The sequence below is a fragment of the Xenopus laevis genome, chromosome 1S (genome assembly GCF_017654675.1).
Source record: "Xenopus laevis strain J_2021 chromosome 1S, Xenopus_laevis_v10.1, whole genome shotgun sequence".
In the NCBI taxonomy this organism is placed as follows: domain Eukaryota; kingdom Metazoa; phylum Chordata; class Amphibia; order Anura; family Pipidae; genus Xenopus; species Xenopus laevis.
Window position 1 is genome coordinate 144,176,619 of NC_054372.1, and position 20,773 is coordinate 144,197,391.

The 20,773-nt window shown below is 38.8% G+C and overlaps 1 protein-coding gene across 1 annotated transcript in view; it reads left to right on the plus strand.

Annotated features, from left to right (window-relative positions):
- The window catches only part of zdhhc8.S (zinc finger DHHC-type containing 8 S homeolog), a 55,400-nt gene that overhangs the window by 26,214 nt on the left and 8,413 nt on the right, over positions 1–20,773 (plus strand). The window contains 6 exon segments of the mRNA NM_001094690.1: positions 13,376–13,497; positions 16,813–16,970; positions 17,834–18,006; positions 18,665–18,767; positions 19,150–19,241; positions 20,461–20,596. Of these exon segments, the coding sequence (NP_001088159.1) occupies positions 13,376–13,497; positions 16,813–16,970; positions 17,834–18,006; positions 18,665–18,767; positions 19,150–19,241; positions 20,461–20,596 (784 nt within the window).

Genomic DNA, 20,773 nt, shown 5'->3' on the forward strand with positions numbered 1-20,773 from the left:
ATGACATTTACAGCAATACATACAGTGAAGAGCTGGCCTGATCAGATCTCTTTAGCCGTTCCATAGGAAATGGATATTATAAAAATCTGAATATTTTCCATGTTATTCATCAGTTTAGTAGACAGGAAAAACCTTTCCATTCCCTAGAAACAAAGCAAAATGGAAAAAGAAACTGCAGTCTGAATGCAAAAAAAATGGAAGAATCACAGCAAACACAATTCTTTTCTAGTGAATCCCTTTGTTGTGGTGGTGACTTTCTTGCATGGGGCTGATTTGACCCAGATATAACCAAGAGAGGGATGTTCCCACCTCATTATTTCCTGCCCTGTCCTTTTAGTTGATATTTGGTTTCCTCAATTCGAGGAGGCATTTTACGTTTAATATTTATTCATTGTTTGTCAAGATGGATGGATGCAGCATTGTTAAAACAATTTACACCAATATGGCAGTGTTTGGTGCACAAGTCGTTGTTCCTACAAAATGACATCAAGCTTATGTCCTGCTAAACTTGTTGTATACATTTCCCAAGGACCAGGCCTAAAGCTCTCCCAAGGAACCAGTCCAGAACACAACTAGAAATCAGCATAAATTAGTTACTGCTGCTCGGGGCTTGCTAACCACAGCAAGATTTCTTTGTTTCCAGTGTTGAAATTTAATGTGGAGCTAGCAGTTGTTCTCTCCAATAGGAATCAATGAAATCTATTTATGGACCGTTACAAATAGAAGCTACAAATCTCTATGCTTGACATACGCTTTATGTAGATTATGTTAACAGCGACTGCACCAGTGAACAGAAGACAGACTGTCCTTAAAAGGATGTGGTCCTTTCAAAATGTATTTCAGAAAAAGGATTTGCACACTTTGTGAGTGTAAAATGCTTCTAAAACTTATGCTAGATTGAGGCCTCTAAGTCACTGTGTGACTTCTGACATCTGATATTACTGGTTCCGTTATTAAAATTCGCCAGCGGTGGCTTCGCATCGCAACACTTCGCCAGGAGTAAATTTGCTCAGACAACGCTAGTTTACTAAAATGCGCAGTTGCGTCCAGGGCGCCGAATGCTGGCAAATTTTCCCTAGCGTTACTTCGTAATCAAATCGAAGATGCACTAGCGTTCAATTATGCCTAGCGCAACTTTGTAAATTATAAAGTTGAATGGACGTATATGTTGCAGCAAATACATTATCCAGGGAAGCTTAATAAAATAAGAGTTATTATATTGCCCTACACATGAGCCCAGTGTATAGTTTATGTGCCATATGTTAGAAAATGTATGGGGGAACCCGGTTACCCCAAAAAAAATGTAAGGACTTTGGCAGGCTATCACTCTGATAAAAGGAAAAGATGCAAGCGTTATTTGGGACTTAGAAACTTTTTCCACTAAAAAATATGATGTAAGTAACAGAAGATTGAGGAAGATCTATGCACTACAGTGCACTGCGCATGGTCTGAGCTGGCAAAGGCAAGTCTGGCGAAAGAGGGAACGTTCAGTAAAATCCACATTTTAGTGAATTTGCGGAGTAACGTCCATTCGCCAGAGCGAAAATTCACCTGGCGATAGAGTGCAAATGACCTCTAGCGTCTGTCTCTTTCGCTAGTGAAGTTACGCCTGTGTTCTTTAGTAAATTGGCGAAGTGCATGAAAGTATTAACGCTGCCGAATCATCGTCAGCATTAGTCACTTCGCCCTTTAGTAAATCTGCCCCTATGGCTAAACAGTTCCAGTATTTATGTACCTACAGTATAGCAATTAAGCATTAACACAAACTGCCTGGCAAATGCCAGGAATCTACAATTCAAACACTTTAATATCTCCCCATCTTTAGTATTGCCCCCTTTGGACCTGACTTAGCAGCTAAGTGATATGAAACTGTACCTGGGAATATAAAATGAAACACAAGTCTGTTGCATGAAGCTCCGCTGGTGAAGCATCCTGTAATGAGAAACGTGTTATGAGGGAGGATCTCAGGGATCATGGGGCACTGTGGTACCTCTGTCCTTTGGGTATGGTTACAGGTTTTTGAATTTTGGGTATACTACTTGTATTACTTATCGCAGTGCTGTCCAACTTCTGTGGTATTGAGGGCCAAAATTTTACTGGCCTATGTGGTGGAGGGCCGATAATGGAATTCAGTGTTGACCACTCCCCCTTTTAAACCACACCCACTGTAAACCCCCATATTACCACAAGAACTTTTAAAGGACCAGTAACACCAAAAAATGAAAGTGTTTTAAAGTAAAGAAAATATCATGTACTGGTGCCCTGCACTGGTAAAAATGATCTGTTTGCTTCAGAAACACTACTATAGTTCATATAAACAAGCTGCTTTGTAGCAATGGCGGAAATTGAAAAAAGGCTAAATGGCACAGGATAAGTAATGGATAACAGATAACATTATGTTCTACAGAGCTTATCTGTTATCTGTTGTGTAACTTGAGCTTTTTCTCCTTTGAATGGCTGCCCCCATTACTAGAACAAGGATGAAGCAGAGCACACTCCTCAATTTTGTATAAGAAGCCCCGGTGCACAACGTAGAGGGTGCGGCAATCCCCAGACAAATACTTCAGGTAAGGATACACTGGCACACGAGGTATAATGCAATGCAGGGTGACCCCTTGCTTATTTATTTGTGCGGACGTGCAACGTTTCGGGGCGAGCCCCTTTCTCAAGCATAACAACGTGACCAAGTGCACACCATATAACAAGGAAACAATTAAAATAATTAACATACACAATAGAGAGCACCACCCTTAAGCCCTCCCATCATCTGTGTGATCCGAATCCACCTTCATATGGCTATCTTAAAAAATGTCAAGCCAAAGTCCAACGATAAAAAGTGCTAAAAGCAACGTGATCTGTGCTCAGCAGTGAAAAATGTCCCATTGAGTGAACATAATTCCAATCTCCTTTAGGATTAATGCAACCATAAAATGTTACTAGAAAAAGGATAAAAAGATAAAAATAGATACAAACAGTGCATAGCAATAACATTACAGATAAAAAACTTACAAAATTGTAACACAGTTCTTTTATAAAAGGTAACTCCTTTATGTTAGAATCTAGCCCTACTTAAAACCAGAAAGGACTACCACGAGAAATAGATTCAATTGGTTTTTTACCTGTCCCTGGCGTCTACAAGATTATCCTCATCTGAAAAGAAGCAGGAAAAATCATTAGTAATCCCATTAATGCAGAAAAGACAGACCAGTAATGAACTTCGTCCACATTATAGAAAACAAGACAGGTTATATTCTTCATTTAACCCCTTAGGACTTCTGGATTGGAGTAACCAAATCCAGTAGCATTCTCTCTGGAGCAGCATACGTTTTTTGTCTTGCCCTTGTCTGGTAACTACTTTCTCCAAAACTTGCCATCTTAATTGCGCCACTCGATGGCCATGCTCAAAAAAATGTTTAGCCATTAAAGTTTCATTTTTTATTTTTAATGTGTCCTTCTCTTTATTTTTTGGAGATTGTGGGGCCGGTGGTTTATAGTTGCGAATTCTACTTTTATGCTCATTTAACCGAATTTTCATAGGTCTAGATGTTTGCCCGATGTATGCGAGGCCACACGGGCATTTTAGGCAATATATTACCTCACAACTATCACAGGAAAAGCAACCCCTTATCGTATGTTTAGATCCTTTCTGTGGATGCGTAACGAAATTCCCTTGTATTATACTGTTACAATGCCCGCAATTTCTACAGGGAAAGGTACCATTGAGGGTCGACCTCACCGGCACATTCTTTCGTTGTGTTTCCTGCCCTCGTGATTTAATCAAATCACCAATACTTTTTCCACGTTTATATGAAAACAATGGGGTTTGTTGGAATAAATGCCCGTACTTAGTATCCGAGCTCAGAATGCCCCAATATTTTAAAATTATCCTACGGTTTATCTTGGCATTACCATCAAACATCGAAATATAGGGCACCCTCGTTAATTTATTGGGGATCATGGTCTTTCTAGCAAGTAGCTGTTGTCTAGGTATACTTTTAACCTCGTTCCTGCATTCTTCCAAATTAGCTCTTTTATAACCCTTTTCCACAAATTTATTTAACATTTTTGTGGACTCTGCCTCGTATAACTCATCACTAGATGTGATGCGTTTCACCCTTAAAAACTGGCTTTTAGGCAAACCTTTGATGAGCCCAGGTGGATGGTAAGATGTGGATTTTAACAAATTGTTTCGGTCCGTCGGTTTCGTGTACACCGAGGTTACAAGTTTTCCATCAGTGACCGTAACCTTTACATCCAAAAAATGTATTTCAGTGGCGTTCATTTCCATAGTAAATTTAATGGTAGGATGTATGGTATTCAAATATAAGAGGAACTCATCCAAGGTTTCTCTAGACCCAGTCCACAAGAAAAACGTGTCATCCACGCAGCGCATATATGCCTGTATGTGTTGAGAAAACAACATATTACAAAAAATAAAGGACTGTTCGAAATGATCCATAAAAATGTTTGCGTATGCTGGTGCCATGTTGGCACCCATGGCACAGCCTTGCAGTTGTATATAAAACTCTTTATCAAATTGGAAATAGTTTTTTAATAAAACACATTCCAATAAATCGCAAAGAAAATTAATCATATGATTGGGCAAAGATCCTCTTGTTAGGTATAAGCGAATGCTCTCTATCCCTTCATGGTGGGGAATCGATGTGTACAAGTCTTTTACATCTAGGGAACATAACCAAAATTCCCCTGCTGGTAACTTAATGCTTTCCAATCTATTCAAAAAATCCGTGGTATCCCGTAAACAGGGTTGTAAAGTGTTAAGAACCCCTTGCAAAAATGTATCAACATATATGGCAATAGGTTGCCAAATTGACCCCACATTTGAAACTATGGGTCGACCTGGTGGTTTAGTAGGGTGTTTGTGGATCTTGGGAAGAAAATAAATATTCGGCACCTTGGGGTTTACATTGACCAATAGGTTATAAATCTCATCAGTTATTACACCTTCCATTACCATGGAATGCAAAAAGATGTTCACTTCATTCACAAATTTAACCGTGGGGTCCGAATTTAACACCCTATAATGATTGCTGTTCCCCAATTGACGTTTGGCTTCCGCTATATAGTCACTGGTGTTAAGCAGAACAGTGCCCCCACCTTTGTCAGCTTTCATAATGGTAATGCTTTTATTTTGTTGCAGTACTCCCAATGCAGCCTTTTCATTCACAGACATATTGTTTAGATGTTTTTTAGGGGGGTTGTGTTGCCTACGACACATTTCCGTAGCAACCACTGATTCAAAGGCATCTATACATGGATAATTCCCCGGGGGCATAAAATTACTTTTCACGCCCAACTTTCTTTTTAATGCCAAACAATTAATATCCCCCTCTTTCATATTCTGCTTATCTGAAAAAAACACCTTAAGTTTTAAGGAACGTACAAACTTAAACAGATCCACTGAAGCAGTAAAAGCAGGAGCTGTGAAGGCCGGAACAAACCCCAACCCTTTTTCCAATACAGATAATTCGCTAGAACTCAGTTCATGTTCGGATAAATTAAACACCGACGTTACCTGCGAAATTGTCTCGTGTGCTTGTCCCGATGTTTGCTGTTTTGGCTTCCTTTGGCCCCTCCGGGTTTTCCGCTGTGCTTTGCCTGGCCCCCCCCTAAAAAAGGAACCGCAGAATGCTGTGAAGAAGCCGCTGACTCTTGACTTCCATCCGAGGATCCGCCTGAGGTTGAATCGGGCGATGAAATTTCCTTGCGTCTGTATTGTCGGGTTCTCCTCCTTGTGTCCTGCCAAGTGTACACTTCGCCCCTCTCGTAGTCCCTGGTGTCTCGGGTAAATTTTCGGAGCTTTACCTGAAGGATTTCCTGTTGCAGCTTTTCCATTTTGGCCTCGAGCTCCCTTAATTGCGTGTCGTTGGTGTCCGACTTCAACTTGCACTCCTCCTCCAATGTGTGCACTTGCTGTTTTAACTCCCGTGTTCCCGTCTGTAACTGCTGCACCGTTAAGGTAATTAAATCCAGACTGCAACGATTCAAAATTCCGCGCCATTTCTGTAGAAACTCTGCATTGTCTTTGAATAACGCCGGTTGCAGTGTAATTCTTAACCCTCGAGGAATCCGGTGAGCTTTGGCATATTCTGATAGCGATGCTGAATGTAATGCCCATGCTGTTTCCCGTCGCTTCAGCTGTTCCAATTTGCGCAGCGAATCTGCTATACTTTGTGTAGCTGTAATAGGCAACGGTTGAGTGGCATTAATTATTTTCTTCCTCTCAGTTTCGGTGAAACTGAAAGTGTCTGCTCGGCGGTCAGTTGTAGCGGCGATGTCCGCAAATGACATGATAAATCAACGTGAGGTGCTGCTTACTTCGTGCCGATGTCAATTGGACTGGAACAAGGATGAAGCAGAGCACACTCCTCAATTTTGTATAAGAAGCCCCGGTGCACAACGTAGAGGGTGCGGCAATCCCCAGACAAATACTTCAGGTAAGGATACACTGGCACACGAGGTATAATGCAATGCAGGGTGACCCCTTGCTTATTTATTTGTGCGGACGTGCAACGTTTCGGGGCGAGCCCCTTTCTCAAGCATAACAACGTGACCAAGTGCACACCATATAACAAGGAAACAATTAAAATAATTAACATACACAATAGAGAGCACCACCCTTAAGCCCTCCCATCATCTGTGTGATCCGAATCCACCTTCATATGGCTATCTTAAAAAATGTCAAGCCAAAGTCCAACGATAAAAAGTGCTAAAAGCAACGTGATCTTGTTTCCTTGTTATATGGTGTGCACTTGGTCACGTTGTTATGCTTGAGAAAGGGGCTCGCCCCGAAACGTTGCACGTCCGCACAAATAAATAAGCAAGGGGTCACCCTGCATTGCATTATACCTCGTGTGCCAGTGTATCCTTACCTGAAGTATTTGCCCCCATTACTACACAGCAGCTTATTTATATAAACAATAGTAGTGTTTCTGAAGCAAACACCACAGTTTTACCAGTGCAGGGCAACACTGCATTATATTTTTATTACTTTAAAACAATTTAATTTTTTGATATTACTGGTTCTTTAAGATCATATCCACATTAACGGTGGTAGCACACCAAAAAACCAAATGGTTGGTGCTCACTGCAGGGAAATCCTTCATCACTCATGTGAAAAATTGAAGTCATGTTAAAAACATACCCTTAAATCCATATGCCTCATCCTCCCCTGTGGATAATACAACAACCCCCCAACACATGATTAAACACCTTAGGGGCCCTTAACAACAAATTCCAAATGCTAATAACCCCAAGAACAAACCCCTACCAGGCTTACATCCCACAGGTAGCATATGGCAAGCAGAGAATGGCACACACAAGCAGCACTGGGCAAGCAGAGAATGGCACACAGAGGGAGGGAAGGCAGAACAGAGCAGGAGACAAGGAAAGCTATCATTCTAATATGTACTACATACAGTGACACAGTGCTGGTGCCCCATTAGCATTTTGAATAAGGTGTGAACAGGTGAACAATGTGGGCAGTTTCAGTCTGGGTCTCGGGTGTGAACAGTACAGGGTTTTAGGGGTGTGAACAATAGAGGTGTCATAAGTGTGAACAATACAGGGGGATCACAGGTGTGAACAATACATGGGATTAGAGTCTGAATTTGAGGTTTAAACAGTGCCGGGGCCAGTTAATCTCTGTTGTGATACCTTTTAAAGTTTACATATGGTAAACAGACACAGCATGTGGGGGGCCACAGAAGGGGGGGTCGCAGGCCGGACATCTTTGATTTATCGTATTGTTTATTCGGGGTCTAGGGCAGTATTCACACGTGTATCAGGTGGTTTACACTTAAGTACTTTCTATATCTGATTATTGTGTAAACAAAAACTAAGTGCTACTTTAGGGTGATGCACATGGTTTGTGATTTGTCACACATACTAAATCTCCTTCAGCATGGGTAACCTAATTTCAGAAAATACTTGTGATTAGCTAAGGGATGTCCAACCTTTTGGCTTCCCGGGCCACATTCGAAGAAGAAAAATGTTCTGGGGCCACACTCAAAATACACAAACACGAACGCTAACTTTTGATTTAGCAGAACTTACTTTTGATTTATTTTATTCTAAACGTAAAAGAAAAGAGGGTATCATAAACCTAGTGAGATTTTGACATTGTGTTTGTGAAAGTAATGTATCAATATCTGGTTAAATGGAAGAAGTTGCAATTTTCAGTGAATACACTATATTCCTCTGTACATTTGCATTCTATAATCACATAATTTGCTACTGTGTGCATATTTCTCTGCAGATGAAAGCCCTTAGATGTAGCAGGAAATAATGCAGAATTTAGCTTGTGGGCCAAAAAAGGGTTATTAATTAGACATGCCTTACCCGAATGAAATAGCCCCTGTGTACGAGTATATTCGGGTTGGTAATGTAGTGAGACAGAGCGTAGGATCTGCCTGTGTGTGTATTGTCTGCTCAGGGTGTGTGGGCTGCTGGCCTTTCAGAAAATATATTCTGTTGTTTTATTCTCCAGCAGGCTTCAGCACACTTGTTCCAAGAGCTTGGAAAATCTGTGTGTTATAATTCCCCACACAATATCGGTCTGTCTTGAATATATCTTAGCTATTCATCGATCTTGGCTTATAAGGATGGAAATGATTGTCATTGTCACCAATGTAACTGTTTTTCATTTTATGTGTTTTAGTTATTAATTCAAACCAGTAGGCAGAATGGGGAAGGTGCAAAAACAAAAATAAAGCAAAAATACTGCAGGGAGGTCATTTTCACAGGCTGCTGTCACACATTTAGCTAGTTAAAAATAAGTTGTATAGGTTTGGCACGTGGTGTACCATGCCCCTCTGCTTCTACTGTAGCTACTATGTGTTTATGTTAAGATTGTGGAATGTCACCCACAAAAAGCCACATTTTTATACAACCAAAACATACCCACTCTGTGTGTCTGCTGGGTTTTGGTCATATCCTCGCTTCTTCTACCATTGCCACTGTTACTATCTGTTTTGGACATGCTTGGGAGCTGGGCTTTTCTGCATAAGAGTTTTTCATACCTTATATCTGCATTAAATAAACCCAATAGGACTGTTTTGCCTCCGAAGAAGATTAATTATATTTTAGTTGTAATCAAATGCAGGGTAATATTTTAGTATGTGATTGTTTTATTTATACAGAAAAGGAAGATTCATTTATTAAATGTGGAATATTATTTGGAAGATGGCAGTGAATGGTTAAGGAACATTATAGTTAAGAAATGTGTATCTTAAAACAAAAATATCTAGAATTTTGTCACCCTCCTATAGAACAAGAAATTGCTAGGAAACAAATTGCTAGAAATTGCCCTTACAGTCTTAGCTGGGAATTTTAAATGGGTCTGCTGTATTTGTAAATGTACAGTATAAATAGAGCAATATGCCTTTAGTTTGTATTTTAACAATGGAAACTTTCTGAAACAAACATAAAAAGTGCACTTCAATTCCTTCTTTTCCTCTGTCAAGCTGTGAAACCCTTTGGGGCACATTTACTATTGGTCGAATATCGATGGTTAATGAACCCTCGATATTCAACTATCAAAGTTAAATACTTCGAATATCGAAGTCGAAGGATTTACCGCTATTCGTTCGATCGAACGATCAAAGGAATAATCGTTTGATCGAACGATTAAATCCTTCGAATCGAACGATTCGAAGGATTTTAATCCATTGATCGACGGAAACTCCTTCGATCAGAAATTTGCTAGAAAGCCTATGGGGACCTTCCCCATAGGCTAACATTGATGCTCGGAGGGTTTTAGGTGGTGAAGTTGGAGGTCGAAGTTTTTTTTTTTTAAAGAGACAGTACTTTGACTGATCGAACGGTCAAATAGTCGAACGATTTTTAGTTCGAATCGTTCGATTCAAAGTCATTGTCGAAGGTCGAAGTAGCCAAAAAAATACTTCGAAATTCTAAGTATTTTTTATTCTATTCCTTCACTCGAGCTAAGTAAATGTGCCCCTTGGTGTATACTGCAAAGTGTGATTTTTATGTAAGAATTGCAATTAATTTAGCAATGTTTTCGTATAAACATAGGCTTTTCACAAGAGTAAATGCCAACACTATGACCTGACAGTGTAAGTTCTGCTATTGTCTTCGTTTTGCTATTAGTTAGACCATAAGGGTGGGGTTAACGTTTCTCCAAAGTTTCAAAGGGGTAGTTCATCCCTACATTTTAGTATATTATAGACATTAGAATTCCATTTCATTGCTTTTCATTTTTTATTTCTTATTAGGGTTGCGCCAAATTGAAAAAATCCGATTCCAAAAAAATTCAAAGATTTTTCGTCACAAAAGCATGGAAGTCAAAATTTTTTATGTGCACTCGGTTCTCTTTCCCCTTTGTATTCCTATTTTACATATGCAAATTAGGTGCTGAATTCGGTTTGGTATTCAGCCGAGTCTTTCTCAAAGGATTCTGAATTTGTCCAAATCCTAAAATAGTGGATTGATTGAATCCCTATCTCTTATGCGGTTGTGAATTATTTATATTTGCTGGGGCTTAATTTCCCTAGCAATCAGGCAAGAGTCAAAATTTAAAGATTGTAAAAAATCTGATATTGAGCAATAGGAAAAATAAGAGAAGAGTATCTTTTTAAAATTGAAACGTCACATTCAGTCTGTTTAGTTGTTGCCTGGGGGCTACAGTCTGTGTTGAGAACCAGAAAGCTTGGCCACAAATTGGTAGATTAGGAAGTTTAAATATGTATAAATATCTGTACATTAGTGCCTGGTGTTCTCCATTTCTGATTGGGAAATATCTTGATTTTTTGTCACAAAACAAAGAAGTTAAAAATGTTTTCCCTTCCCACCCCTAGTTTGCATATGCAAATTAGGATTTGGTTCGGGAATTCGGCCGAATCTTTCGTAAAGGATTCGGGAGTTCAGCCCAATCCAAAATATTAGTTGCATCAATAATTTAGTGCATTGATAGTTGTAACTGAATTCTTTTGATACTCTGCAATCTGTCTGCTGTGCTATGTGCAAACAAATTTTAGCATTCATTTCTTCCTATGAATTCTTTTGGCACATTTAGAATTTTCTGAGTCAGTTCTATTGAGTAGCAGGTTGGGGTGTTTGATGATCGTCACAAGCACAGGGTCTGTGTTACACTGGACAGTTACTATAACAGGTGTCTCGGTGTTTTTAGAATATCCACGTCAACAGCCTCTTACAATATCCATGTGAATTTATATTATTCAATATTTAATATTAAAATAAATATTAAAATATATATATAAAATAACAAATATTAAACGTAATATAATATTAAAGGTGTTAAAATATTACAATTGTATTTGAAGGTGTACTGCCCCTTTAATCAGTCCCTGTACCCTTTTGTTCACCCCTGAGTATTTGTGTTGGCTGCCAGAGCTGCTTCCCCTGTGAAAGCACAAGACAAGTCTAGTTTTATAGGTCAGGGCTGAGAGGATAAAAGGGAATTGCAGGGACTGGCAGAAACTGTACATTTGTGGGTAGTGTTAGGAAAAGCAGAGACACTTTAGCAGTGAGTAAAGCTTTTCCATGGTGTTTGGCCTCGGGTCAGCTTTATTTCTGTGCAGAACGCTGAGGTAACACAGGGGTTATTTTGTGTTTAACCACAATCAGACTGGCTGATGCAGCAATACATTTGTCTTTGTGGGTTCCATGGAATCCCTAATAAGTTCCTCTTCTGACCCTTTTCACTGGCCATTGTGGAGATCACGTACCTTATTGAGAAACATTCCACATGCTTTCCTTCAATCCCGAATATATTTTTTCTTTTTTATCTATTGTGTTATAATTATTAGGGTTGTACCGAATACACTATTTTGGATTCGGCCTAACCCCCCGAATCCTTCGTGAAAGATTCTGCCAAATATTGAACCGAATCTGAATCTGCATATTCAAATTAAGGGTAGGAAGGGGGAAACTTTTTTACTTGTTTTGTGACAAAAAGTCACACGCTTTCCCTCCCCACCCCTAATTTATATACAAATGAGGATTCGGTTCAGCCGGTCAGAAGGATTCGGCTGAATCCAAATCCTGCTGAAAAAGGCTGAATCCAGAACGGAATACTGGATTCGGTGCATCCCTAATAATTATTGGTACAGGTATGGGATAAGTTATCCAGACAGCTCTGAATTATTGGAAGGACCGTAGACTTAATTTTAATCAAATTGTACAATTCTTTAAAAAAAGGATTGCCTTTTTTCTGTAATTAGAAAACGTTTATGTTGTACTTTATCCCAACTAAGCTGCATGAATCCATATTGGTAACAAAATAATCCTATTTGATTTATTTAGGGGCAGATTTACTAAGGTTCAATTTTCTTTTGAGTCAAAACTCACGAATTCGATTTTCAAACCACCAATTCGAATTTGAATGATTTATCACTTCTCAACTCTGGAAACTGTTCCAATTTGATTCATTTAGAAGTCAATAGCAGAGGTCCCTTGAACTTGAAGATGTTAATAGTCGTGATGTGCAAACATGTTTGCCAAGTTTCGCTTCAAAAATTACGTCCGTAGACTCCAATGGGAGAAAAAAAATGTTGCACATCAAAAAAGTCAGTTTTTTTCGGAGGACAACTCGATTCTGTTTCGATTCTGGTTTTCGGGTCGGGCTGTTTGATCGAACTTTAGATGGTCCCATGTCAGATTTCAAAATTAAATATAAATGAATGTGTTTCCTTTTTAAGAAATGGATTTCAGTGCAGAATTCTGCTGGAGCAGCACTGTTTATGTGGTATATATTGTTTCCACTGATCCTTATCCGTTAGCATGTTGCATATTGTCTGAGGCAATCTGAATGATAAATACGGCTGCCCTCACTAGTTGCTGGTACAAGTATGGGATCTGTTATCCTGAATGCTTGGGACCTGTGGTTTTCAAGATAACTGATCTTTCTGTAATTTGGATATCCATACTTTGTCTTCTAAAAAGATTATTTAAACATTAAATAAACCCAATAGGATTGTTTTGTCTACAATAAGGATTAATTATATCTTAGTTGGGATACTGTTTAATTATTACAGAGAAAAATGAAATTGTTTAAAAATTGTTTGAATTATTTGCATAAGATGTAGTCAATGGGTGACAGCCTTACCTTAATTTGGAGCTTTCTGAATAACTGATCCCATACCTGTACCATTTTCATTTTAAGTGCCCTTTTGTGGGACTGTAAAATATTGGGAGCAGCAGCTGTAATGTTATGCACCTCACAGCCAAATAACATCCATGATACTTTCATATCCTGATGCAGCCTGCCTCTTCCTGTGGTGGTAGTTTTGATTTGACATATGTCCTCTCTGACTAGTTTATCCAGAACTTTACGGTAATAATCTCTGCTCACACTTTGCTTGTTTCCTCACAGGTGTCCCTGGTTAACCAGAGAAATATCTCCGGCCATCCCTGTATACAATGGACTCGTGTTCCTGTTCGTCCTGGCAAACTTCAGCATGGCCACTTTTATGGATCCCGGCATCTTCCCAAGAGGTAATACCTATATTGTTTATTATGTAGTACACTGCCTTGCCTTGGAACCAGGCTGGTTTTAGACACCACACATTGCACTTGGTCTTCTACTAAGTGGCATTGCATTGCCTCTGCTGAATCTTGAATTATCACTACAAAACATGTCCAACAATTGCTGTTAAATATGAATCTGTTGTTGCTCCTGCAGGTTCTTTGCCATGTGATTCCCATCTAGGTTGAACCCAAGGGCCCAACGATCGGATCAGAATGGAGGCAATACGGATGGTCGGATCACGGGACCGCAACAAACTGATGCGGCCGCGATCCGATGGGATTTTTTACCCTGCCCGATCAACATCTGGCCGACTTTGGGCAGATATTGATCAGGGACGCTCTGTCTGCAGCTTTTATCGGACCGTGCTTGGGGGCCTTTAGAGATTGGGAGCAGCAGTAATACGCAAGCAGACCTTGAGCTGAACCCATCATTAAAGTTGTACAATCGATACAAACAAAGACAGCCTGTGGGTGCCAAATAGTGGAGCGGAACAGGACATGAGCTTTTATAGCAAAATACTTTTAAGGATAGAGATGTTTATTTTTGTTAAGAGTTGTTTATGTTTTGTTATTGGCTCAAAGACACTGCAGAGTGTTAACTCTCTGTTGCTCATCACATCTAGGCACATAATTGAGTTGTAGGTAAGGAAATTGCATTCACTAAACGTTTATACAGTTGGGATTCGGTTCATAATTTCTACACAAACACTAGATCTTATGGTCAGTGTACAGTTTGTTGACTCCTTTCCTTGGCTTACTGCAACATTGTTACCACAACAGGAAATTTACTTTTAATATTGTTTTTCTTGCTCTAAACAGCTCAGACAGTAGCTTTAAATCTGAAGCAATCATTTTGTCCGCACCCAAGCAAAGTTTGTGATATCAGTGGGGACATCTTCTCTTTATTCATATGTATAGTTCATACTGATCACAATGTCTTCTAGTTTTATGGCCATATTTGACCCTCTCACATGCCAGACAAATCTCTATTAATCGCCTGTGTGCCATTATGCTAAACGCTTTCTGCTTCCAATGTACATCTCCGCTAATTTGCTCCATGGTTAAAGACTATTAGTGTTGGCATTTGTGAAAACTAAATAATATGTTATGCACTGTATAAGCTATTTTTTGAATACACTTCTTTATAAAGATGCCCTTTTCTGTTCCATGTTCAGAGACTTCACTTCCCATGTTGCACTTTGAAATCATACCGAATATAATAGTTTGCAGCTGTTAGAGGCAGTTAGCTCTTGATGGTGTAATTCTGTCACTCAAATGAACTGTTAACTCTTGACTTATATGAGCACAGAAGTATTCACTTTTATTCCTCAGCTAACTAGTCATCTGTTATTGCAATCAAATCCTCCAACATATTGCACTCCCTAGTTTTCTTGTATTAAAGGTATAACATGTCTTCAAAGCAATGTCTCCTCTAATTCAGTGGATCCCAAAATGTGCGACTGGCCCCCTGGCTGGCAGGGAGCTGGAGCAATGGCATAGGCTCAGTCTGAAGGCTTATATGGGTGAGATTAGGGGAGTAGGCCTTTCATGCTCTTCTATATACGCCTGAAAGTTCAACTTGAAGAATGAGATTTGGGATGAGCATTTTTTTTTTTTTTTTTTTTTTTTTTGCTGTCCTAGATATTTTTGGGTCTGTGACAGAGTGATGGATACACAAACGTTGATATCGGTAACCTTGCTATGAAGTGGGGCCCTGAACGGGTTAGATTTTCAAGAGGGCCTTGAATCAAAAGTGCAACAATTGTGTAGAAAAGTTATCTTTGGTCTGTATGATGTAAAGAGTTATATATGATATAAGCTAATTTGCAATTGTTATTCATTTTTCTTATTTGTGGATTTTTCATTTTTTAACTTTTTTGTTCAGCAGCTCTGCAGTTTGGAATTTCAGCAGCTATCTGGTTGCTAGGGTTCAAATTACCCTAGTAATAGGGAGTGCTTTCAATGAGTGACTGGTATATGAATAGGAGAAGACCTGAAAAGAAAACTAAATTATAAAAAGTAATCGTACCAATAAAATCGTGGCCTCACCAATAGTTTTTTTTTTTTTTTTTTTTTTTTGGCTGCTGGGGTCAGTGACCCCCTTTGAAAGCTGGAGAGTCAGAAGAAGAGGGTAAATAATTAAGACACTATACAAAAAAAAGGAAGACTAGAAACGTTGGTTAGCATTGGCTATTCTGTAATGTGCTAAAAGATAACTTAAAGGTGAAGAACAAGAACTTGACTATTTCTGAATTATAATATATGCATAGCAAATGTCCTGTGTGCTCCAAACACTTTTGGGTGCACTGGACTCCTAACCTGTGTGTACTCTCAGTAGAGGAAACCTTGCTACAAAGCCAAGGTGAAGTGTGAGATCTTCACTTACTAAATTACAGAAGTGGCAGTGAAAAAGTGACCATGAAGTAAATTGTGTTGTCTCTAAATTCTCTAATTCTAATACAGTCTGATACCTGTACCTGAAGTCAACAGTCATAAACTGCAGGCTACTGAGTAATTAGTGACATTAAGTAAAATACATGTCTCCTTTTTAGTATGTATTTATATCATTGTTCGCTACACACTGCTGTCTCATGAGATGAGCACAGTTTTATCAGACAGGCTCACTGCTATGCCCTGCTGTAGGGGGTTATTTATTAAAGTCTGAAAGCCCCAAACTTGAAATATTCAAGTTTTTTGACTATAAAATCCGAATGTTTAGTGACGAAAAAAGAAACCTCTAATTCTTCGTGATTTATTATACCCCGAGGATGGAAAAAGTCAGAATCTGAAAATCCGGCATATCAGACCTGCAAGATTTTGTGGTTTTCGGGCAGAAAATCCAAAAAAATCATACAATTTGAATTTTCGTTCAATTTTCACGATTTCAAGTTTTTTACCGTACTGGACTTTTTTGGGAAAAATGTATTGATAAATAAGGGAAAATAACCCGTGCGGATTTGGTCAGAGTATATAATTATATAAATTTGGATTTTAATAAACAACCCCCTTAGTGACGGAATGCTTGTTGTGATCAGGAAACATGGCATCATTAAATCTTTATCATTGATATTTTATAGTTCTGATAAGTTCCTGAAACCTTTCCATACATGTTCATGAATGTTGCGATGCCCTTGTGGCTATTTTTGTTTTAGGTTTAGTATTCTTTTTCCTGCAAGAGTGCATTGCATCACTTTCTACATTCGGTTCATGTGCCCTAATGAGCACACCCAGATCAAACCTTGATGGATGTCCTTAGCCTCTTTCATGTCTCTGTCCTTTCAGCTGATGAAGATGAAGACAAGGACGACGATTTCCGAGCTCCACTCTACAAGAATGTGGAGATCAAAAGAATACAAGTACGGATGAAATGGTGCGCCACTTGCCACTTCTACAGGCCGCCTCGTTGCTCCCACTGCAGCGTTTGTGACAACTGTGTGGAGGTGAGCCCTTACTCTGCAGCTTTTAGCATATAAATAGCATCATAGTAGGGTACCACCACCCCTTATTGGAGTAATGTGTATATGTACAAAGGTGCATAAAATGTTCTATATCTGTATATGAATAGGACCTAACAAAAAAATTAACAAAAAAATCTAATAACAGGACACAACTGACCCCCAGCAAGTCTCGCACATTTTTATAATTTACATTATTTCTGCTGTTGCATGTTTCTGCTTTCTACTGTAAATTTGCAGCAGTAGCATTTTTACTGGGTGTAAAGAGCAGAGCTAAAAATTTTCAGCAAATATAATGAGGCTGGAAGAAATATTCTATAGCATGTAATGTAGTGTGACAAACTGTTTGCATTTGTTTAAAGGAGAAGGAAAGTTAATTAAGCTTTATCAGAAAGGTCTATATAAATACACCATTTAACCCTCAAAACTAAAGCTGCTCTGAGTCCTCTGTCATAAGAAACACTGCATTTCTGTCCCTCTATTGTGTACACATGGGCTTCTGCGTCAGACTTCCTGTTTTCAGCTTAAACCTTCAGGGTTAGGGCTTGAGCATGCTCAGTTTGCACGTCCCTCCCTCCCCTCCCTGCTGTAATCTGAGCCCAGAGAGTGAGCAGGGAGAGACTCAGGCAGCAAGTGATGTCACACCATGCTAATATGGCAGCTGCTATCCTAAACAAATAGAGAGCGTTTCTTAAACTGTTTACTCAGGTATGGTAAAGCATTCTACAGAATAAAGATAGTGTTCTAGCTTACACTATTGTGGTTAATCTACTGGCAATAAACTACCTCGGTAGCTTTCCTTCTCCTTTAAAAACACTTAATAAAAAATGATTGATTTTTCGTTACAGGATTTTGACCATCACTGTCCTTGGGTGAATAACTGCATTGGGCGCCGAAATTATCGCTATTTTTTCCTTTTTTTGCTGTCCCTGAGCACCCATATGGTTGGGGTTTTCACCTTTGGTCTGATATTTGTTTTACACCATTTGGAGGTGCTGGGAGAGGCTCACACCAGCATCACGTATCCTTTATACGGTACATGTAAAGAGAGATGTCAGTTTCTGTGTTTGCCCTCCAGTTATTTTTAGGTTGTTAGTTGCATATTTTTCCTGCACTGCTGAACCTCACCAGTAAAAAAAATGGAGCAGCAGGCAAATCTTTTCCAAGACTCCAATTCCTACAGGGCCTTGCATGTTATGTGATTAAAAGCTCTTTATACAAGGAGACTGGCAAAACTTTAAAATCATTTAATAGATGTTGTTTATATTGGAAGTATGCTAGGAATTACGTTTCTTTTCATTATGCAAAACTTGGATTTACAACCCCTTTTATTAGAGGTAATGGGTCACCAAGGGTGTTGTATTTTATATAAGGAGGAGTGCCAGAAATGCTGATATTTTGTGAGTGTAATTTCAGTGTAGGGACCATGTAATTCAGAGTTTGGGATTGCACATTCTGATCTTCTCCTCAATAACACTTGAATGGACAAGGTTAGCCACATTCCTTTACTCACCTAAACCAATTAATACATACTGCTGTAGTATATTTACTGCACTGGTTCATACCAAATACAAAATACTGGATAAAGTCATAGATACAAGAATGAATCCTAGGAAAACAATAAACATTAGTGAAAGATAATGCTAAGTATTAAGACATTCCTTAATGCAAGTGCTCAGAATAGCAGTGATGTGCGTAACTGGCCTCTTCTTTATTCCTGTGATTGGTCTCACGGGTTTCCATATTGTCCTCGTAGTACGAGGTCGTACCACAAATGAACAGGTAAGTGATGAAATCCCAGGGATGCATATGGAAGCCTGTAGCAAACCCATTGACCTTTACTAGCTTTAATGTTAATTTGTTCTCCTTTATTTATAGATAAATGTTTTGTAGGCAGATTTAGAGCAATTGCTCACAGAGCATTTCAGAATATTGTATTGCCTGAGCAATTTTCAGCCCAGAAGGAGCCAAAAACTCTTGGGCTCACCCTTCATTTATTTCAGTGGCAATTGCCTGTAGCTGTATGTACCAACTTAAGGACCAGTGCTATTCTTCAGGCTCATGCGTGACACAGAGTGCTAAACAACACATGGTATTATTTATTGGCTACTGGCATTGATCCAAAGTTTGAAAGATTTTGTGATTATATTTTTCTTCCACTTAGGTGACAGGGAAGTTTCGTGGAGGAGTGAACCCATTCACTAGGGGGTGCTGTGGGAATATACAGCATGTACTTTGTAGTCCTTTGTCCCCCAGGTAAGTATATGGCACAGCAGCATTTTTATTTCTGTACATCATATTATGTTATCATATTATGTACATTATATTACATCTTGTTACATTGATGGATTTCATTTGTGATAGAAATCTACATGTTCTTACAGAACGTACAGGAGAAATATACAGACTGAAATACACAGACTGAAAGTATGATTGCTTAATGTCTTGTGGTACAGAAACTTCATGTGAATATTTATATGACCAGACGCTCACACATTGCTTGCAAATGAAAAAGTTTTTCCAACTGGAAAAACTACTGCAGCACTGTTAACATTGGGAGGCACATTTATCAAAGGTCAGATTTCGAATTCATGGGAGTTTTGTAAAACTCCCATAAATTCAAAATTCGACCAATCGAAATGTATTATTAAAATCGTATTTTTTCAATTCGGATAAATCAAATTCGATCAAACTCGATTTGAGGTTTTTTTTCCGGGAAAAAAACAAAAAACTTGAATGTCAGGAAGGCTGCAAACATCTCCAAATTGATCCCTGGATCTCTCCCATTGACTTAAACAGCAGTTGGGCAGGTTTCAGGTGGCGAATAGTCAAATTCAAATTCTTAAAGGGCCAGTGTATGATAAATCTCGAAATCTAATTTTCAAAAAAAACTTGAATCAAATTTGAATAACTCCCTAGCCTAATTTGACAGTTTTGACCATAAGAAAAATTTGAATTCTAATTTTCAATTCGACCCTTGATAAATCCTTGATAAATCTGATAAAAGTGCAGTTTTGTTAGTGTAATTCCCATTCATAGCAATAGAATATAATAGCAATGAGAGACTAAATCCAAGTTAGAAATGACTTCCCAGCTTTTTGTTGCATGAGTGTGCAAACACACGATATAAAGGTATTAATGCCAATCGTTGCCTCTCTATATTTGACGCTATAGGTGGAGCAGAAAGCACATTTTTGTTTTGTTTTTTCTAACTTAATATTTGTGACACATCTCTCACTCTGTTTTGTGATGTATTATTGCCAGACACATATTATCATGAAATACTTGTGACATAATGAGTATGAAATGTACTAGCCATTTGCTTAAGGAATTTGGTGATAAGGTTTGGGGTACACTTCTACTTACCAGGACCGAGCCATAATTTTTTCCTGAAAATCATTGCTCGGAAATGTAGTGTGCGTCATTATAACACAAGGTTTGAGAGTAACATAAATGTTTTTTCTCTTCTGTCTAGGTATATAGTTGATCCAAAGAAAAGGCCTACAGTAGCTTTAAAGCCTCCTTTTATCAGGCCTGATGTGCTGTCTGAGAGGCAGATAACAGTCAAGATTAGTGACAATGGGATCCAGGCCAATCTGCATCGCTCTAAGGTACATTATATGTGAAAGGCAAATTAACCATTCCGATCAAATAAAGTACAAAAGAACAGATCAGCCGATGTTCTGCCCCTGACAGAAATCATATAAAAGTTATGTCTGACAAAAGCTAATGACAGTCTCCCGCTGAAAATCGTACGATCGGCAATACACGCAGAGATATTATCGGCA